Here is a 21,782-nt window from a genome sequence, read left to right on the forward strand (position 1 = left end):
ATGTCTCAACTTAAACTAGATGTCAGGTGGACTGAAGGAGCTCCGTGTCTCACAGAGGATGAAGAGGATTAAATAAAACAAGGACTGTAAAATTATGTGTTTACCCTGAAATTTAAAATGCAAATCTGTCATTAATTTGCAATGAATTGAACATTTGTTACTTCAGTGTTAAAGGGACAGTACAACATACAGTGTGAACACTAAACTACATTGTTATTAAAGGAGAAGATATTCTGTATTTTAAGCAAATCTGTTCAAACAAGTGCAATCATTTGTCACATCCTCAACTAATATAAATGTGGGAGCACTTAGATTTCATGCTACTGTCTCAACATTAATCTGAATTCAAACCTTTCATCTCCTTATAGTCAACTACCGAGTATACACGTTAATTTGGAAGTGTAGTAGTTGATATTCTGAAGAATAACCTAAAATCTAACTATAGAAAATATTAACTAACCAATCTGAAGGCATATAGAACAGAAGTATAACAAGCTGTGAGAAGATAAAATCTTTACACTGTCAGTCTGAACATTTAGGAAGCAGGATGATGAGGCCACAATTTTTGTGCCCTGACTGAAGTGTTTGAAAGGTTCAAATGGTGGAGAAGAATGTACACGACTAATTAACTGAATGTGAAGATTTATGTCATTTTGTTTTTTGTACACCATCATATGAAGACAGCGAGGTTGAGTTTGTTTGCTTTGAGACTTTAGTGAATATTTTTTTGTTTTGTGGGTTTATTGTGGTGGCTGTTAATATTTTGTTTGTGTTGAGGTGTATATGATGTGTGTTGATATTTGGAAAATTAAAATAAAATTTTACCCAACACCCAAGTCTAACATCTTTTCTCTGTATGGCTCAGGTTCTCCACCCTGTGGTGGCAGCGTGAACTGCTGTGTACTTGTATGACACAGGCAGCGTTAACTTATTCACACCACTGTTACAGCAACATAAAGGTGTTTCTATATTTTCACCTTCACATCAGATTCTTGTTCAGATGTTTAACATTTCATGTTTCCAGTAACTTTTTAAGATAACTTTTTCTGTGTATATTTGAGAGATCCTCGCCAGCAGAACTTTGACATCAGTTATATGGACAATAATAAGTAAAGCTAAAAGTATTATTTCCAATAATAATAGTAGTGAAGACAAGAGACTTGTGTAAAGTGACAAAGAAACCACACAAGCCGTGAAGCAGTAAAAAACTGTTTAGTAAAAAAAGCAATTTTCAACTATTTGGCATTAACTATTTACAATCACCTATAAGCTTGATCACATATCAAGATACCAGATTATATGATCTATACCTAAATAATAATAATGTCTTCTATGTAAATAAAAACAGAAATGATAAAATGCAGAGATGCTGTAAAGATTAGTTCAAAGAAACACAAATGTATTACTTTTCTTTCCGACATCATCTATAAAAATATCTAGAAAATTTGAAACACAGTCAGCACAGAAAATCTACACAATCTTAGCTGCCGTGTTGCAGGACTAACAGACGAACGGGGTGTAGCGGTTATTACTGTTTACATCATCTACTATGTACAAAGTCCACAACCCAAGAACACAAGAACAGTGCAACAGAAAATGAAGTATGAACAGTGAGTCAGCGTTAAAGACACAAACAGACTGTTAAAGGGTGAAGAGATGAAGATGGACTGAAGAGGAACAAAGACTCGGCTGGTTTACATTCAGAGGAACCACAAAACAATGTTGGTTTCCTTCTAAAACACAGAAAAACAGACAAAAAAGATTTGCTTGAAACAGAGCATACTGAAATGTAGGGCTATGAAGAAAATCAGCACTATAATAGACTTAAAGTTGCTTTGTTGTGATGTTTTTTTGTGAGGAAGTGTCGAAACCTGCCACCTCATCTTGCTTTGGTGATTTCTCATAATGATTTTCAGTGAACAACAGAGAGCAGTAGACAAAGTGTAATTAGGTCTTTTGCAGTTGAGGATTAAAGATTAACAGAAATAAAACTAAGTGACACACAGCCTGTAAAAATAAAATTAAAAGGTGCATTATCTGTTTAGGATTAATGTGAATTAGAATAAATGTGTCTTTACTAAAATAAGTGTTTTTTTAAAAAAGTGGAGTGTTAATCTTTTGTATCTTTGAGTGTAAATGTGCATATTTCTACAAATAAATCACAAGTGCAGGACTGTGTGTGTTGATCTACTGAACATGACAGTTGTCTCCTTGCTGTGTTTCTTCTCTTAAAAGTTTCTCTTTCTGCTCTGGAGTCTTCCGTAAACTCAGTGACCGACGAGGAGGTTTCTCCGGGCTACTTGGAGAAAGACGCTTCCTGTTGGCGCTGTCTGCTGTTGTACCAGTGGAGGGACTCTGGAGGGATAAGGACCCCAAAACCTTGAGAGAGGAAACAAGATGATACAGATGACAAGATAAAGAGAGAGGTAGGACATTGGTATTTTAAAAGAAATAAAAGTACATGTTGCAGTGACACCTGATGTTCAGACACAGTCACACAGCAAGATCAATCACGCAGGTACCTGAGACATTCTTTCCTCTTTTGATCCTTTGAACTGAAACCTCTACATCCTTCTAAATCCACTTCTGGTTCACTTCAGCTGACCTGACGCGATAAGAAGCGGACCTGACCTGACCTGGACTGACTCAAAGATGGGAGGGGGTCCGGATATCCTGAAGGAACATCAGGGGCCCAGCAACATAAACTAACACATACCGCCCTGTTCATCCATGTGTAAAAGCTGCCTGACAGTGAGTGGAAATATATCCAATGTGACACAGTGATTAACTGGTAATTACACTGCAGTGATTAGTTTCCTGTAAAAATAACACACCACAAAAAAGTCAAACTTCTCAGGAGAAGCAGACACATTCAAGTGCATTTTACTGACATTTGAGAGTATGTCACCCTACAAGACACTAGCAGCACATGTTTAGTCCTATTCCACCATCTTGTCCTTTTTTTTTCTCTATTCCTGGAGCCAGACTCCATTCTTTGAAATACTTTAGACTCTTTGCAGTCACGTTTAAGTGTTTTAAAGAACTTGCTGTTTGTGTTGACATGAGTGTTGAGGGTTAATCATAGGGATTGCTGCTCACCTTGCTGTCAGATCCAGATGTGGAGGCAGCAGATGTCGTACAGGTCTGTTTGGCGGCCAGTCGAGGACTGCAGCGCTTCACTGTGGTTCTCCTCATGATGAATGGACTAGCCTCCCCCAGAGGAATATCAGCAAAACCTGACAGAGTACAAATGATGACTTATTTTCTTCTACTACAGAGAATGATTCTTATGATAAATGAAAATTTAATGATACTTTATTTTTCTGGCAATCCAACAAGTGTTCCGCTCAGTGATTTCGTGGAATCACCACATGGAGGTCATTTGAAATCTAAGAACAGTATTTCAAACTGACAGAAAGGTTTGAGAGTAGAGCACGATACTGTGATTATCCTTAAAAGGCCTGACTGTCTAAACTAAAACTTAATGCCAAATTTTTATCTGAATGTTGCTACGCCAATAGTTTTGTTTACCTGGACAGAGAACAAACTACAGGGAATGTGTTTTCAAATTCTGACCGAGTCAAATGGCTGCTTCAGGCTGTGCAAGACCCATTAATCCAGCATGCTAAACATTTTTTACCTCTCTGCACCAGCTCAGGAAGTCCCTCTGGCCTGAACTCCTCATCTTCCTGTTGAGTTTTTGGTTTGGGCGTGGTCACTGTGTTGGCTCGGATCTTCTTTGTCAGGTTGTGAAGTGCCTCCTGTGCGCTGTCTTTATCACTCATATCACGGTGACCTCGTTTTCCCGAAGAAGACCCCTGCGGAGACCTCTGAGGTGTTGAAGGAGCCATGTTCTCAGCGTTGTCCTCTAGTTTTATTTCCTGATGTTTGGAGACAGATTTCCTTGCTGAGCGCCGGCGGCTGTCGGAGCTGCTCGAGTGGACGTTTGCTTCCTTAGCGTGTTTGGTGGCAGTGATCTGCTCCAGCCGTGTTGTCAGTGCGTCGTTGGTCTCTTCCAGTTTGTGGAATTCAACCATCAAGCTGCAGTATTTATCCATGCTCTCATCCGTCTCCCTGCTCTTCTCCTCCAGAAGGTTGTTTAGTTCTTGCAATTCACTCTTCATCTCCTCCAGCTCTCTGTTCCTCTCCTCCAACTCCTCCTTCCTACCATCGAGTGCAGCCTTAAGATCTTCCACCTCCTTGTTTGTCTCTTCAGCCTGCAGCCTCTTCTCCTCCAGGGCTGTCTTCAGGTCTTCCACTTCTTTCTTCGTCTCCTCTGCCTGCATCTTCAGCTGGTTCACCTCAGTCTGTACCTCCTCACTGCTCCTTCCCTCTCCTGTAACAAGAACGTGGCCCAAGTTAACAAGACGATTCAGTTGTGCTTTCTAGAGATTTAATCTGAAGCACTGAAGTAAATGTAAAAAAGTATAATAACAAAACCTCAAATTCTACAGAAAACTGAATGATAAATCTGTAAATCATGTGTTCACCTGAGCTATTCAACATCATTTGCTTTTCCTCCTCCAGCTGTTTGCAAGTTTTCATCCAAAGACTCATCTTGCTGTGGGCAGAGTCTCTCTCTTTAGACAGACGAGCAGCACGAGATGACAGCTCTGAGACCTTGAAGGGACAGACAGAAAGTGAAGATACTGAGACATGTGGAATTAAAATAAAAGAACAATTATAATTTTCACTTGTATCATAAGTTGTTGTCTGTGTAACTGTATAACAAGCTTCCTCATACACGGGCCATTTCAGAAATACCTTCATTTTCAATTTCAATCATTGTTTTAAAATGATTATTCCAACACTTATCTAAGAACAGCGTGTGCAAACATACTGCTGCTTTACATCTTTTAACTGTTGTGTTGTACTGAAGTGACTGATTGTGGCGGAGAAATTGGTGATTTAAGCTTTTCATGAGTAATGTTTAAAAGGTAAAATGATGATGATTATTCTTTATAGCTACAGAGTGAAATGGATCATTTTAAAGTGTTGCAACTTCCAAACCTGTGTTGACACAGTGATTGGAACTACACAATTATTTTTTCCCTATTTTAGACCTGAATAGATTTGTCTGTGTGCACATACCTGCTCACTGAGCTGTGAGACGGACAGTGCGAGTTTCTCTTTTTCTCCTTCTGCTTTTTGCTTCTCTTGTTCCAGTGAAGAAAGAGCTGAAGACAAGTTCTCCTTCTCTTCTTCGATCAATGAAAGGGAAGACTGCAGTTGATGTTTTTCAGCTTCTAGCCTCTGTCTTTCCTCCTCTATTCTTTCTTTCTCTTCCTGCAGTGAAGAAACAGTTTGCTGCATGTTGTGTTTCTCCTCGCTAGAATGAAGCCTCTCGTTCTCATCTGCCAACACCTTTCTCTCTTGCTCGAGTTTCTCTTTTTCTTCTTCTACGGATGCAAGAGTGCAGCGCAGGCTATCTCTCTCTTGTTCTACTGACAAAAGGGTGGAGTGCAGTTTCTCTTTCTCCTCTACCAGGCGGCCATTTTCTCCTTCTATCTGTTCTTTCTCTGCCATAAGGGATGAGATGGATTTCACTGAGGCTTGTTTCTCATCTGCCTCCCTCTCTTTCTCCTTTTCCAACACTTCTCTCTCTTCTTCTTTAGCTTTTATGAGTGTTTTAAGCTCCTTGATTTCATCTTCCAAACACTCAATGCGAGAACTCAGATCGTTCCTTTCTTTCTCCCACTCCTCTCCCTGAGAGCGGAGGCTGTCTCTTTCTGTCTGCCACTCCTCCAGAGAACTCTGCAGACACTGTTTCTCTTTCTCCAACTCCACCAGCAGAGACTGCATCCTCTCTTTCTCTCCCTCAGTTTCTGCACTCTTTTGTCCAAGTGAGATCTCTCTCTGCCGAGAGGCTTCCAGCTGTGCCTGGAGGTCATCTACTTGTCTGGTTTGCCTCTCTGCTTCCTCTCTCATTCCTTTCTCCAGCTCTTCAACCCTGTATTTCTGTCTTTCCTCCTCTTCTCTTCTATCGGTCTCTGCCTTTTCCAACCCTCTCTCCAGCTCCTCCTTAGCTGCCTTCAGTTCTTCTATCTCTCTGTTTTTTGTTTCCAGCTCTCGCTCCATGTGTTCTTTCTCAGATCTCAGGTTGTCCAGCGTGGCAGAAAGCTCTGACAGTTTCTCACTGAGCTCTCTCTTCTCCTCCTCCACCTAAAGGTCAGAAGGTGGTGAGGGTTGAACACAGACAGCAGCAGATATTAAGTTAAAGAAGAAAAGCAAGGAGTGGAGGAGAAAATCAGGATGATAAAGAAAGGAGAAAAGGAGGAGAATTCCGATTAATATATTTCTTAATTGATTTACAACATAAAAAACATCACAGATATATGGAAAAGGATTACAGATGAATGTACCTTTTTCCTCTCCTCCTCCAGCTCAGCTTTGGCTGTCTCAGCCTGTATAACAGCAAATAACATTTACATTTAATACAAGGTGACCAAACCTTCTCTTATATGAATTGTATCCAGGCAAAGGTAAAAGTTAGCTGTCTCTTTATGTTTTTGTCAGACATAAATGTTTACGACAGAGTACCTGTAGCACTGCTTCCTCTAGATCTCGCTCTCCCTCTTCTTTCTCTCGCTCCAGGGCATCAATGCGGTCTTGCAGTGAGTCTGACTTTCTCTGGGCAGCTACAGAGATGGAGAGTCACAGTCAGGCCAACTTCTTACAACACTGAAGAGGTTATGTAATTTCCAAAGACACAAGGAGTTACCTTTGAGCAGCTCTCCCATCTTTCTTTTCTTCCTCTCGTCCGACTCGATGCGGACCTGGAGCTTTTCAATACCTGTCCTCATCTGCTGGACCTCATCTTGTGTGGAGTTCAGACGAGAGGCAATCTCTCCTTTTTCTAGTAGAGAAGACTCCAGAGATTGTGACAGTTGACTCACCTCTACCTCTAAAGCCTTGGGATAGAAACAGGAGGGAAAACAAGGAATCAATACATGTTCTCTGTGGAAAACCAAACTCAAAAAGCAATTTTTAAAAGTATGCACACAACAAGATGTTTTGTATCATACTTCCCACTCACCTGTATCTTGCTGACCATGGACTCAGTGTTTTGATTGGTGGAGGTGTTGTCTTCTTTGATCTTGTCCAGCTGCCCGATAAGCTGCTCTTTTTCTCCACTCTGTTGGGAGATTGCCTGCTCCAGTGTCTTAATCTGCTCCAACAGCTTTAGAAAAAAAAGAGAGAATGGACTTTTAAAGAACAAAACTGAAGCTAGATGTAAGCCAGACATGTGCATACTATCAGCAGCTCATAGCCTTTTGTATGTCAACATAAAAATCATCAGTATTTCTCCATCATCCTCACGGGCAACAGTGTTACAGAAAACACTTGTAACCAGGTCTCAGACCCTCAATAACGCCACCCTCTCTCTTGAGTTCTCTATGTACATACCTGCTGCCTCTCTGTCTTCACTTTCTCCATGTTGCTTTGCAGAGCTTCGTACTCCTTCCTCCCTGCTCTGATGTCGTCCTCCAGGATGGAGATTAAGTTTCTGGTGTCACCGTTAGTCTTCTCCAGACCCCGAACTTTCTCTCTCCATTGGCTCAAAGACTGGTTCAGCTCATCTCTCTCGTCAGAGCAGGACACAAGTTCAGATCTCAGCTGGGTCGTCTGGAGAGATGATGAGATTTAGAATTATTAAGCCACACTGATCCGTAAGCTTCAAACACAGAATATTCTGAATATTACAATCTTAATACAATGTTTTTGCATGGGGGAAATGTAATTGTATTTCTTTGATGGATAATTTTGCTGTTAATTTAACCACTTCTACATATTTTGATGTTTTAGCTCACAGGCTTTTGACCGAGCGCTCACCTCTGTCGTGAGTGTTTCTATCTGCTGCTCCATGCCTGAACACGTTCTCCTCTGAGTTTCCATCTCATCCTTCAGTGTGGTGCTCTCCTCCTGCAGGGTCTCCAGCTCACCCTCCATGCCCAGGATGTGCTGCTCCAGGTTAGCTTTCTCAGAGCGAACCCTCCTCAGCTCACTCTCCTGCTGAAGGAACTTCTCATCCCATCCACCTACAGAACAAAGCAAAATACAAGATTTCAGTATACATCTTTAACCCAATCACACGATATACTTCAATTCAAACTGTTTTTGTAAGTATGAACACACAAACAAAAAACGTAAGAAATGTACCTTTGGCCATTTCCAGTCCTTCTAGCATCTCCATAACATCAGCCAGCTGGCATTTAGCTGTTTGCAGCTGCAGAGTCAATGTCTCCCTCTCCTCCGACAGCCGAGCCATCTAAATATAAGCACACAGAGTTTGTATCGGTTAAGACACTTAAATGATAAATGCTATTACACTAGTACTAAAGTGGTATCTAGCATTCTGCAATTTATCTCTTCTACCTGATCAGTAACGTCTTTCTGCTCCTTCAAAGCAACTTTCAGCTTATGTACTGCACTATGTGCTTCTTCCTCTGCTGCGTGAACTTTCTTCTCCAAGTTTTGAACTTGGACTTCCAAGTCAGAGGTCAGTTCCTTTCTCAGTGCAAGGTCGGAGCTCAGCAGGTCAAACTCTGATCGCAGGGTCTGGAGTTCATTTTCTTGTTTTGTGATTGTGTCCTTGTAGTGGTCGAGGTCATCGTGTGACTGGAATGACTCTGTCACTGGTGGACAGATAAAATAAAGACAAATCATGCATCAGAGTTCAATCAATATTTCATAGTCTGAATCATAATGCACACAAATCATCAAGTGTCTAGTTGAAGGCCCAGAAGTCGAAATATGACGTGATGCTTGTATTAGCTACACAACAGCCTGAGTTTTGTTTTAAAACTTTGTTGTTTGTTGTTGTTGTAAAACAATGAAAGTGCAGAAAATGTTAAAAGCATTAATCTAAAGTGGGAGATAGGTAGTAAACAAAGTAAATAAACCCAAGAAAACACACAATTATTGAAACTGCAAGCATAAGGGCCATCTAATTACTCACCAGAGGATTTCAACTCTCTGGTCTCATCTGGGGAGGAGGAAGGAAGAGACATCTCACAGTTTTCAGGTTTATCTTCAAGAACGTCCCTGGGACCGCTGTCAGCAGGAACCTGCAAGAAAGAAGAAGAACAAAACATCAAAGACTGACAACTAAGGTCATTCGGTTCACCTTATCCAAGCATACTGTATAATATCGCTTACATATATGGTATGTGCAGAAAAAACTATAAAAAGCATGAATTTAAAAAGGCTGTAATAAAAAAAAATCGAACTTTTTGAAAGCAAAACTAAAAATACCACCTCATGGTTGTATGCCTCTGCCAACCAGTCAAGTGGCAGTTTTAATCCATGTCTGTCCAGACTCATAATATTTGTAGCAAAGACTTTGAAGAAATTAAATAAAAAGCTATTAAGTGTATTTTCCTTGTATGTGTTCACACGCTTGGCCAATAAAGCTGATTCTGATAGAACACAAAGTTGTAGCAATGACAGTAGACAAAGTTTCACATATGGATGCTGCTGCAAAGAAGCAACAAATTCTAAAACGTGGATGCTTCACACACTTCTTCAACCCGGCAGCACAGACGATCTGAACAATCACCACAGTTTCAATGTGAACACCCAAGATTAGTGTCACCAATTCAGTATCTGACCAAATGTGAAATATGGTCACAATCTGCCCTTCTGTTCCTGAGTTATGGCGTTGAATAATGGCCAGAAAAGTGTTTTTGTTTGTTTGTTTGTGTTTATGATGTCACAGTGAGTTGACCTTTTTGATATAAAATGTCATCACTTCATCATTTTATCCCGTTAGACATTTGTGTGAAACTTTGTCATAATTAGCATATGAATCCTTGAGTTATGGTCAACAACATGTTTTATGAGGTCACAGTGACCTTGACCTTTGACCACCAAAATCTAATCGGTTTATCTGTGAGTCCAAGTGGATGTTAGTGCCAATTTTGAAGAAATTCCCTCCAGGTGTTCCTGAGATATTGCGTTCACGAGAACTGGTCATACGGATGGGGAACCTGAAAACATAATGCTTCCAGCCACAGCTGTCACTGGCAAAAAAGCACTCACAGCTGTTGTTGGTCTCCTAACGCTAAGGACACATATATTGTTGTAATAATTGTTTTCTACCTGATCCAAGGGTTGCTGCTGATGGAGCGCCTCCTCGTTTCTCCTCATTTCCTCTCCGTCAGCTGCAAACTCATCCCTCTTCTCCTCCAAATGTTCCTGGATCATCGCTTGTTCGATGATGTCTCCCTTGGAAACCGACTCTGACTCACTACCAGGTGAGAGGTAGATTCTTTATTCATCACGTTAAAAAACAACGACAACCCCCCCCCCCCCCCACACACATTCAACACACAATGGTGCATTGTATATGTCTGCTCAGTGCAAAAGTCATCGTACCTGAAAGACTCGTCAGACTGATGGGAACAATCACCCAGTTCAGACACCTCAGTGCTCAGTTGTTCTTTTACTGGAAGGGCATCGAGTTCTGTCTCCATACTGGGCTCCACATCGGTGTGGCCTGCTGCTTCTGCTGAGGAAACCATAACAGATCATTCAATCTAAATACATGTATTGAAAATTTAAGTGACAATCACAATACATTAAATCTGACACAGCAGTGTTAAAAAAAACAACAACAAAACAAAACAAAACAAAACTTGAATCTAGATTTGTTTGACACTCACCACAGATTTCTGTCTCCTCAGACTCCATGTGGCTGAGTTTCTCTCCTGAGCTCTGGGTTCCCTGTGATTCGGAGAGCTGCTGTATGAGGCTGTGTTGTTGGCCCACCTGCTCCAGCATTGAATCGTACTGCTGCTTGAACACAGTCAGCTCTTTTTGTAGACCAGCCAGCTTCTGCTGCAGTTCAGCCTGCTCTGCCTCAAACTGTTGGCTCCTGTAATACAACATAAAAGTTACTATTATCATTCAAGCTAATATTAATAGTATAAAACCAAGAAAAAAGGCAGAAGATCTACCTCTCTCTGTTCTCTTCCTCCGTTCTCTTGTCCCTCATTTCAAGCTGCTCCTTCAGCCTCTGGTGCTCCTGCTCTGACGACAGGAGGGAGCACTGGATACACTCCTTCTCCTCTTTGAGTGAAGCCAACTCATCTTCATGCCTCTCTATGCTCTCTTGTAACTGCAACTTATCTTCAGTGATTTGATCAACACTGGATTGTAGTTTTGTGTTCTCTTCAGTCAGCTGATTGTTGTTTATCTCCAGCTGAAGCTTCTCTTCAGCTACTTGATTCAAATTGGTTTCTAATTTGCTTGTCTTAGAGGTTAGTTCACTAAGTTTAGCCTCAAGTTGGGATTTTTCCTCATTTATCAGATTCAGGGTAACATCTAGTTGGGCTTTCTCATTAATGAGCTGCTTCAAGGTTGATCCAGCTTCTTGTTTCTCTGCAGTCATTTGTTCGATCTTTGCCTGTGTTTGCTGCTTTTCTTCAGTTAACTGCTTAACATTGGTCTGCAGGTGCTTGTTCTCTTCACCTAGCTTGTCTAGGTTGGCTTCCAACTGTTTCTTCTCTGCATTTATTTGCATCATGTCAGTTTCGACTTGCTCTTTCTCATCTGTTAATTGTTTCAAAGTAGTCTCGAGGCTGTTTCTCTCCTGAAGTAGCTGGTTGACATTATTGTCTTTGTCTTCAATTATCTGCCTGAGGCTTGTCTCTAGCTTGACCTTTTCCTCTGTGATCTGACTGAGTTTAGACTCTAATGTAGAAACTTCTGTCTCCAGTTGGCTTCGTTGGATAGCGTCCTCTTCCAGACGAGTTATGTCATTGCTCCTCTCCAATAGCTCCTCTTTAGCTGTGACGTACTGTGACTCCAGCACAGAGTTCTGAGACTCGACCTCCTCTAACCGGGCTTCCAAGACAGAGACCTAAAAAAAAAGAAGAAGATGGAATTAAAGATTAATAAAAGGTACAGAGCAACAGAAGCATCTCCTGAATTTCCCTACTCATGATGCCAATTTGTTACCTGAACTTTTGACAAGTAAACAAACCAGGCATTGGTAAGCCACATTCAATTTGCAGCCTTTATGGAAATACGTTGAAAATTAATCTCCACACTATACAGATTTTGTGTAAGATACTGGGTCTACCTGGGCCTTGCTGTCTTCCAGCCGGAACTCCATGTCAGACATCTGGGTTTGGTTGTGTGCTAGCTGAGCCTCGAGTGACTCTATAGTTCCCTTCAGCTCCTCCACGTGGCTGTCAAAAGAGTTCATGGCTGTCTCATTGTCCTCAAGGTCCATTTGAAGCATCTCCAGTTGCACCTTCAAGTGAACAATTATATGAAAAAAAATATTAAATGACTTATTTACATCATTTGAAAATAAGATTACCACTTGTGACCCCGCATTCATATAAATCCCTGATCAGGTCTAATATAATATATTACAGTTGTGAGATGCACTAGAATGTAACCAAGAATGCATTAATAATCAAACCTTGATTTTGTTCATGGCAACCATCTTCTCTTTCAGGAGATCTGATGTTTTGGTCTGTTCTGCTTCTGCTTTATTCAGCTTCTCCTTCAGACTCTTTATCGTTCCGTCTCTCTCTTCCAGGCCGCGTGAAGCTGCAGACAGAGTCGTCTTCATGGTCTTGATCTCTTCCCGACGAGAAGCTGATTCCACTTTGGCAGCGGCTACAGCTCGCTCAGCGGCTTCAAGCTGCTCTTTAAGGCTCTTCTCTTTGTTCAGGAAACTTTCAATTTCCAAAGCATGATTTTCTGACTCATTGCTCATGTTCTCTGTGAGCTCTTTCACCTCTTTTTCCAAAGCAGAGATCAAGTTAATTTTCTCAGTCAGGGTGTTCTCCAAGTTGGACTTGATTTCGACAGTGGAGGAGTGACTCTTCTCAAGAGCTTCTAGACACTTTTTAAGGTCAACGTGGGACTGGTTGACCACATCAAGTTCATTCTTCAATACTGGAAGCTTCTCTGCAGCATCTTTGTTCACAGTTATCTCCTCTTCTAAGGAAGATATCTGCTCCAGAAGCTTGTTCATCTTCTCAGCCTGAGCCTGTGCGAGGATCTTGATAAGAAACAGGAACATGAGGAGAATTAAGCTTATTTGGATTTGAGGAAACTGAACTGTGTACTACAGACAGACAAAGATACAAATCAACAAAGTTTGTATTTGTACATTATGAAAGATAATTCTGGTACATAAAACAATATTTTACCTCTGCTTCTTTCTTCATCTCTTGAACAACAGTCTCCAGCTCTGCATTTTGTTTCTCCAGAGACAAAATCTGAGCTTCATCTTCTCTGAGCCGCTTCTCCTTCTCCTCTGTCTGGCTCTGCAGATCTTTCAGCTCCTCCTCTAACTGTTTGAACTCTTCTGATTTTTTCTCGTACATCTTTTTGTGTTCCTCTTCTTTGTCTGACAGCGTCTTAATTTGCTTCTGCAGCTCAGCTCCCAGCTGCTCCTGGACCTTAAGGAACTGATCCATAGAACTGATCTAAAACATGAGGAGAAATTTCAACTATGGCTTATGTTGGTTAGGACTAAAGAAAGGAATGATACTCAGCATAATGATATGCTATGAAAAAGCAGAGGTCATGACATCATAAAGTCAACAGGTTTCATTTTACTGAGATTAAAAACATTCAGTACCCAGTCAAAATACTATGATACTTCTCATCTCAGAGTACCAGACACAGAAATTGAGTAAATATTAAATCTATGAGAAAAACAATTTGATCAAATCAAAATATTAGTCCTTTTGTATTATTACAATATTAGATTATTTTGTACATTTAATATTGTAATCTAACACAACACCACCACTACTACAACCTAAAAATGGCCGTAGAGATGAATCAACTCCTTCCTGACATTGTCTCAACAACAATTATAATTGTCATATAATCATATTAATTACAGGACTGTTATATTGGATTTTATTACACTGTACTTTTTCCCCCAATTTACTCCTTGTATGCTTTTACAGTTTTGTCCAGCATTTTAAGAGGCCAATTATCTCAAAAGCTTTACTTCCTAAACTGACTAACAAGAAATGACAGAATGAGTAAACAGAAGACCAATGATTAAATAAATAAAATGAACGAATAATCAAAAGAATCAAAACGTTTCAGTTTCCGTTTAAGTCCAATAAAACAGACCTGGTTTTTGGTGAGCAGCAGCTCTTGCTGAGCTTCCTCCATACGCAGCTTGATCTGCTCTGTCTCCTCAGCCTTGGCTTCAACACTATCTTCACATTGCTTCAGCAGGGCTGCCTTCTCCTCCACCAACCTAGCAGAGATTTGAGATGATGATGACATGAAAATACACATGTTAAAAGCAAGTTGTGTTTATTGTTTCTCCAAGGAGATTGTGGCTGTGTCCGTCACCGTCCTGTAAACTCTTGTTGCACAGTGAAGCAAGGTAGTATCAACACCTTTCTCACAGTTCCAACAAAAACTCTTTCCTTAACAAATTTTATAAAGTTTGTAAAGACTTATCACAGGGCTGTTGTACTGGGAAAAAGAGTTGATACAAAACTACTAAGTAAAAAACAACATATAAAACCCCCACCTGATATTTTGCTCCTCCTGTTGTGCAGTGGCCTGAGCGAGGCTCTCCCTCAGCTGGCTGATTTCAGCTTGGCCCAGCTCTATCAGCTGGTCTTTGGAGCGGGCCAAGTCGCAGGCTGTCTGGTGCTCATCCTGCAGCTGAGTGTTGGTCCTCTCAGCCTCCTCTGCTCGAGTAATTTCTTTTCTCAACTGTGTCTCCAGGTCTTTTACCTGTTCAGATAAAAGAATAAGTACTAGGCCAAAAGTATTCTCTTTTTCAGCAAGTGCTGGTTAAAATTTATATATTCAACTGCTATTGATTCTTTAGCTTTAGGCCCAATCATTTAAAAATAAAATGTTATTACATGTCCTGTATTGTTACCAGATGCCAAAATCTGAAAGTACATTGCAATTCAGTGATGCAGAAACATTGTTTATCAACTTATTGCAGCATAGCAATGCTTGTATCTCTGAGATATATTTATATTTGGTAACTGTTGTGTTTTGTGATGTCAGAGTTTTATTGTTATTGTTTGTTGTCTGTTTTTCTTTCATTTTCCCCTTTAGTATCAATAAAAATAGAAATAAAAACTTATTGTAGCACAGGAAGCATAAGAAGGGATGTTTTCTATCAATCGCCACATTCAACATTTTAAGATGTCTCATGTTTTATGTCTCACCCGGAAATTACTGTTGTCAGGGCTCATGACTCAAACATGGATGGAACCTGACACAAGACTAAAATTAAAATTTCAGAGGAGATCTCCATTGGTACATAACTTTTAGTAGAGGGCTATTCTTTACCCATAAACCAATTATTTTTGCTTATGAAACTTGCTGCGACCTCTTGGAGACTATCAGACCTGCTGTACCTCAAGATCACCCACTTCACAGGAATATTAATACACACAAAATGGGAAAACAATTGAAGAACATAAAAAGTCACCTGTGCTTCAAGCTGTGTCACTTGCACGCCAACATTCTCCAGGTCTTTGGTGTGCTTCTGTCCAGCCTCAGACAATTTAGACTGGAGCTCATTGTACTGATGTTCCCTCTCCTCCAACTCTGTGCTCTTATTGAGGAGTTCTCCTTTCAAAGAATCGATGTGAGCAGACAGACTGGCCTTGTCTCCCTCTACACTCCTGAGCTGCTTCTACAATAATGAAAATACAAGTATTTAGGTTGAGGGTAAACTACATAAAGACTAACCTCAATCTGGACAGAATGTGTGGTATATCTAAGTGTATATATAAAGGACCACTGCATCTTACCTTAAGTTCATCTGTAGTCTCATTCAGCGAGCTGAGACTGTTCTCCAAGTTGCCAATTTTGTCAGTGAGCTCCTTTTGCACTGCCTCAGTTTCATTAATCAGGGTCTCCTTCTCTTTCTTCCACTCCAGCAGAGATTGATGTTCTTGTTTCAGTTCCTTACACTCATTCTGACTCACAGTGAGACTGTTTTTCAGCTCTTGGCTCTCCTTCTCTATGGCAGTCAACCTGTTGGTCAGCTGCTCTGTCTCTTGCTTCTGTGTCTGCAGTTCTTTCTGAGATCTACAGTGTGATCAAATATATTCAGAATGATTGAACAGCAGGTTAAATATCACAGACATATTATTCTCTTTACTCTTTCATAAAGTGTGACTGAATTTCCTTCTTCTGTGCAGTAAAATAATGTCATTTTTCACCTGTCATTTTTGGTCTCTGCATCAGAAAGTGTCTTCTTCAAGTTTTCCAGGTCCCGGGATGAAGCTTGAGTCTGCTGTTCCAGTTTAGACTGAAGTCTCTTCAGCTCCTCCGCCTGCCCCTCTGATTTAGCTGATAAGCAAAAAGACAATCAAGGTAAAAAACTTAACAAAAAACTAAACACATAACCTGAGCTAATTCACCATCACTTCAACTAAGTTACCTTTGAGGTCATCTAGTAGTCCCTGGGTGCGTTTGAAACTCTGGTCTGAGGTCTTTTTCTCTTCCTCCAGCTGAGACAGACGCCTGGTGCTCTGGTCCAACTGGACAGATGCACAGTTCTTCTCTTTCTGCAGCTCCTGGAGTCAGGAAGGGAGGGAGGACAAGAATGAGAGAGGAAAATGAGTGGCACCAAAAGATGATGGAAAGACATGGAGACCAAGACAAATTAGTGTGGTGGGGAAAAAAAGGAAAAGTGAAGGAAGAATATTGAATATGGAAGACCTGCTCTTTGCATTGAGACAAATTTGTATGTATTGAAACCTTTATGTTTGGGTAATTTGCTCAAAATATGATGATATGTGACATTTTTTTATTCCTCCATTATCTTTTCTCACAATTTGGAATTTGCTTAAGACTTGCTAGTGACTTGTCAATTCACCATTAAAGGAAGTCTATCCTATGCTAAAAGCAACTTCTGAAAATATTTGACTTTTAAAAAGGTTTAAAAAAAAAAAAAAAAAAAAAAAAAAGCAAAACAAATTAGCAATTGTACTTTGTGTTTTCCTTTTGAAGTGAGAGTTGTTTGACCCAACCGACACAAAGCTCATTTCAGAAACATGGCAGTGGGACCCACCTCCATTTTCTTGCGAAGGTCCTGCTCTTTGGTCTGGCTGGCCTGGAGGCTCTGCTCTGACCTCAGCAGTTTCTGTTTGTGCTCCTCCACCTCCCTCTCAGTCTGACTCTTCTGGAAACTCATCTGGGGGAGCAAGAGAGAAGAGTCAAGGAGAGGACATATAACTGCAAAAAGAAGAGCAACTAACTGAGGATTAAGTGACATGTTGAGAAGTTGATGTGTGAAGAAAGAAAGAATTAGTGTTGGTGAAGCAAGAGCACAACAGTGATATTACCTTCTCCATGTCAGCCTGCAGTATGTTGTATTCTTTTTTGGACTGTTGGATCTCTTGTGTAAGCTTAGTTCTGGTCTGGTTAAGCTGCTGGTCCAAAGCCTGATGGGAACTCTGCAGCTGAGCTAGCTCCTGTACAGGATGTAACAGGTACAAAACTTTTTGATTAAAATACAGAAGTCTTTTTAAAATGCATATATACATAATATTTAATACATCTTAAAATAGGTCTAAGGTCTAATGATGGTGCAACTTCATGGTGTAGCACCTTCTGACTGTCTCTCTCCTGGTCCTTGAGTTTCTGCTCCAGGGCTCGTCTGCAGCTCTCAGCATTGTGTCTCTGACAGTTCATCTCCTCTGTGACTTGTTTCAGCTTCTGCTCAACTGATGAACACTAAGGGAAATAAACAGCAAAATTTTAACCACCTCTATCGGTCATATATGTGTTTTCCTCTGTTTTACCCATCTTTTCTATATTTTTTATCCTCCAAACTGTGTAATCCAGCAGAAAAAAAATCTATCCAGCGATAATTAAGTCTCTATGCACAAGTCACAGAAATCTACCTTGGCTTCAAGCTGCTGGTGTCGGTCTGTGGCCTGACTCAACTCATGGCTGTGCTTGGCCAGGTCTCTGTCCCGTTCAGTCAGGTCTTTGCGGGCCTGGTTCAGTTGGGTTTGTAGTTCCTGCAGTTTGGAGGCTTGGCTACGAATTTCCTTCTCCTGATTGGACAGACTCCTCTCCAGCTCTGACACACGGCCACGCAGCTCTGATAAAGAAATGGTAAAAATTCAAGCCCTCTTGCGAGACATGTTCAACTTGTTCAACCCAAATGATGCTACTTAAAATACATTTTTCAAGAGGAATGCAAACCAAAGGGGTAAAAAAAAATGTGACAAATAAAAGGCTGGCTAATATTTTACTGAGAAGATACCAAAGACAAGATAGTAATTCTAATATATATCATAAACAACCCACCTGTGTTGAGAGTCTTTAGCTGCTCCATCTGTTGGGAGGACCCAGCGGGACTCTGCATTGCTCTGGAAGAGCTCATTCGCTGGCAGGATTTGATAGGTGTCTCCTCGTGGGCGTCCCACAGAGATGCCCCCCGCCTCTTCAGAGGCGTTTCCATTGCATCCTGGCGGCTGTGAGCCTGATCTTGCTGTTGCCATGGGAATATGGAAGATCCAGCTTGGCGGGCAGCAATGTCCTTGTGGCTTACACTGACTGATGACTGATTCAACATCTAGAAAAGACAAATTAACATCATCAAATCAACTAAAAAGACACAAACACACACATAATAAATAATACTAATGTACTCACTTTGACCTGCAGGACTTTGAGTTCAGTCTCCAACCTTTTTCTTTCTTCCACCTCCTGGTTGTATTTCTCCTGAAGATCCTCTAGTTTGTTATCTGTAGCACACAAGTACAATTTACATCAGGGGTCAGGGTAAAAAAAAAAAAAAAAAAAAAGAGGTGAAAAAAAGGCAGAGATGGAAACAGGGACAAAAGGAGAAAACAGGCAGGACCACTAAAAATAATTACAATAATTTCTTAAATATACAGCATGAACTTTTGGGACGGTAAAACAAATGGAGATACCCTGCTGTCTGTAAGACTGCACAGGAGCTGGAGTAGAGAAACTCTTCTGTGGAGTGGTGTAAGGCTGAAGATCAACGGAAGAGGATGACAAGGAAGAAGAGCCAGCAGGTTGAGAGCGATCCAGTTCATTTTTATATCTGAGCAGATGGAAAGACAAAAAAGACAGCTTCATTAGCCATCAAAAGACAGGATTTGAGTTCTTTCCGTCAAGTTAACATGATTCATATTTATTCATTTCAAGCATTACTTAATGACAATGTGATAAAGAGCAGAGTCACGGGAGTAACATTTACTAATCCTGCATATCAACAGACATACAACTGAACTCACTTCTTGAGCTCCTGCTCCAGTCGTTCTATGGTCTTCCTGCAGGAGTTGAGCTGACCCTCCAGGTAGCTCACCTAGGTTCAGGAACAGGGTTCAGTCAAGATCACAGGAGGTTAAAATTTCATGTTTAATTCCAGATATGCATGATAACTTGGACCTCATCTACCTTTTTAGTTGTGTACTACTGATGGCTAACAAAAACAGATGAAGTACTACTTCACATGTTTGCCCACTGGAGAGTGCAACACTACATCACACTCACTTTCTCTCTGATTACTGTAAGACATTCCAGTAATACAAATCCATTGTCCGTCTGCTCAAAATTGCATTCAAATGTATACTACTGAAACTCAAACTCAGTTTCCCTTGGCTTGGTATTGTTTTTGTCTAATACGACATTTAGATCTGTAGTGTACTTTTTGTAATTGAAAGCTTAAACCAGCAATCCTGACCTTGCAGCTATATTTCATCTGAAGAGAATATTTGTTATAAGTAAACTTGATTCACTGCCTTTCACAAAGCCTATAATAGAATCTTAGATTTTGCAGATACCAAAACTAAAAGCTGTTAATTATCAGTGCAGCAACAGTTGTCATGTCCAGTAAAAATTAAATAGAAGAACAACTGCAGCTGATATTTCTTTCTTTCTCACTCTAGTAAACTGACCTGCTGCTCTTTGACTCCCAGGTCATGGGCAACCTTTTGACGGGCTTTCTCAAGAGAGTCACATGACTCTACTAAGGACTGGTTCTCTCTTTTCAAAGCAGACATCTCGGTGCGTTCACTGTCCACCTAGAGAAAGTAACAAACAGATAGGTAATGGAAGTAATTCTACTTTTTAAAAATATTTTTAATTTCGTGTGTAGTTTTTCTAATAGGGTTTCTATTTAATTTCACCAAATGAATCAATACAGTTTTATTCATCTACACATATTCATTTTTCAATCCATTCATCCTCTCCTCTTATACACTGACCTTTTGTTTCTGTTTCTGCAGTGCGGCCTCTAAGGAGTCCAACTGAAACTGTTTTTGGGTCCTCTCCTTCTTCAGTTTGTCCAGCTGGACCTCCATCTCCTGGATCTTCTGCAGGGCTTTCCCTGGAAGTCCATCCTTCCACTCCTCCACCGCCCAGCTCATGGTTAATTACCTGATTAAACAGACATTACTTCAGTTAAAGGGGGGAAACAACAGAAATCTGCAAATTAAGGATGTTTACGCATACAAGGTATCTGACTTCGGTTTAGTGGTTCTCAATGTAACAACACAGCAATCTCCAGAAATATACACAAGGAATGACTGTATACAGGTGAAACCATGTGATGAAAACAAAAAAAATAACTTACAACACTGCACAGCATAACAGGGCATGGAGAGTTCAGTGGTAACGTTAAGTCACATTAAACGTTATGTTAATCCCCTCTTTTCTTTTAATTTGCCAGTTACACTTAACAAGCACAACAGCAAGCTAATCGACGCTAACTACATATTTATTTAACATAACGTACCGTTGGCTAATTAATTAACGTTAGTTAACTAACGTTAATGGTAACAAGAAGGCAACAATAGTACCAAGATTAACGTTATCTTCCTCCTCACATTAATGCGTTGCATTTTAGTTGTAAAGAGACGGTATAACAGTAACGTAAACGTTTAGACTAGCGTTCATTTAATAACTTGGTCACTACCAAGCGTTATTTTTTAAACAACGTGGGGGCATGAAAGTTGGCTATTGTTAGCTACGTTACAGTTAACCGTAATGTTAGCTACCGTTACCATATACGCCTCAACGTTATTTATCTTATCGATCGACTAGTTAAACACACATCTGAGATAATTACTAACTTTAGCGTTAACGTTGCGTTAATTTAAAGCGAACCGTTAAAATTGCGTTGGGTTACCAGTATAATTTAAAGCAGTGACTGTTGTTAATGTTAAACTAACGTTAGTTAACTTATTTGAGTTGAACACGGTTGAGCAAATCCGACAGCTAACGTTAAGAAAGTCAATTAACGTTACACTTTAAACATTGATTTTAAACACAATTCAGCCATACAACAGGTTGGAACTACTAAATGTGTTGTGATCTTAAAGCTAGAATGAATACCTGCAAACATTAAGATTAAAGATAGCTGCACTTACTTTGGGCGCCGCGCTTCTTTATCAGTCAGAAGCTGTTTGAGTTGTTCTCGTTGAAAAATTCAAACTCCACCGGAGGAAACCGCAATTCACTCAGCTCCATGCCCATTGGCCAGTGCTCGTGACGTTCGTCATACAGCGCACATGATTGGTTCACCTCTGTTCCTTGTCTGAACACTGCCACCACGTGGTGTTATTTGTAAGTACTTATAAACAATGTCAGGATGTCAAACAAGCATCCTTTGAATCTCTTGTTTATCTAACCCACCATTAACTTCCCTAAACTATCGGATATAATCAGTTAAACAAACTTAGGGTGGGGCGAGAAGCTCGTGAGCCATTTCATGTTGAATCTAAAATATTTTAAGTCCTCCTCCATTGAAAAATATGTTTTTTCTT

The 21,782-nt window shown here is 40.4% G+C and overlaps 1 protein-coding gene across 4 annotated transcripts; it reads right to left on the reverse strand.

The window, feature by feature from the left end:
* Window positions 1–1,193: 1,193 nt before the first annotated feature.
* cenpf (centromere protein F) lies at window positions 1,194–21,485 on the reverse strand. 4 transcript variants are annotated; one of them, XR_006402822.1, is made up of 39 exons: window positions 21,387–21,485; window positions 20,223–20,394; window positions 19,914–20,039; window positions 19,251–19,321; window positions 18,921–19,057; window positions 18,640–18,731; window positions 18,292–18,559; window positions 17,880–18,082; window positions 17,584–17,709; window positions 17,319–17,447; window positions 17,045–17,167; window positions 16,412–16,547; window positions 16,191–16,320; window positions 15,777–16,056; window positions 15,452–15,658; window positions 14,528–14,736; window positions 14,116–14,245; window positions 13,173–13,451; window positions 12,434–13,021; window positions 12,086–12,259; window positions 10,959–11,863; window positions 10,665–10,876; window positions 10,378–10,510; window positions 10,102–10,249; window positions 8,960–9,068; window positions 8,377–8,636; window positions 8,161–8,269; window positions 7,834–8,039; window positions 7,408–7,626; window positions 7,037–7,180; window positions 6,722–6,911; window positions 6,541–6,638; window positions 6,363–6,404; window positions 5,092–6,162; window positions 4,491–4,620; window positions 3,641–4,336; window positions 3,100–3,236; window positions 2,523–2,705; window positions 2,289–2,379 (listed from the first exon to the last, which is right to left on the reverse strand). XR_006402822.1 is itself a non-coding variant. In XM_044346466.1 (38 exons), the coding sequence occupies exons 2-38, from the start codon at window positions 20,382–20,384 to the stop codon at window positions 2,188–2,190; spliced, it is 8,568 nt and encodes a 2,855-aa protein (XP_044202401.1). In that variant the 5' UTR covers window positions 20,385–20,394; window positions 21,387–21,485; the 3' UTR covers window positions 1,194–2,187. The 4 variants fall into 4 exon arrangements, 3 of the variants coding, with proteins under 3 accessions (XP_044202401.1, XP_044202392.1, XP_044202408.1); XM_044346466.1 differs by lacking the exon at window positions 2,523–2,705 and having other exon boundaries at window positions 1,194–2,379; window positions 10,378–10,507; XM_044346457.1 differs by lacking the exon at window positions 2,523–2,705 and having other exon boundaries at window positions 1,194–2,379.
* Between the last annotated feature and the right edge of the window lie 297 nt (window positions 21,486–21,782).

Source organism: Thunnus albacares, chromosome 1, assembly GCF_914725855.1.
Source record: "Thunnus albacares chromosome 1, fThuAlb1.1, whole genome shotgun sequence".
NCBI lineage: Eukaryota > Metazoa > Chordata > Actinopteri > Scombriformes > Scombridae > Thunnus > Thunnus albacares.

Bases quoted from the DNA above. Each gene is read 5' to 3' on its own strand.
- cenpf (XM_044346457.1), bottom strand. From the start codon at position 20,384: ATGAGCTGGGCGGTGGAGGAGTGGAAGGATGGACTTCCAGGGAAAGCC. The intron at 11,864-12,085 runs GTAGACCCAGTA...CTTTTTTTTTAG, and splicing joins TGGAAGACAGCAAGGCCCAG to GTCTCTGTCTTGGAAGCCCG. The intron at 8,270-8,376 runs GTAGAAGAGATA...GCTTATATTTAG, and splicing joins AGAAAGACGTTACTGATCAG to ATGGCTCGGCTGTCGGAGGA.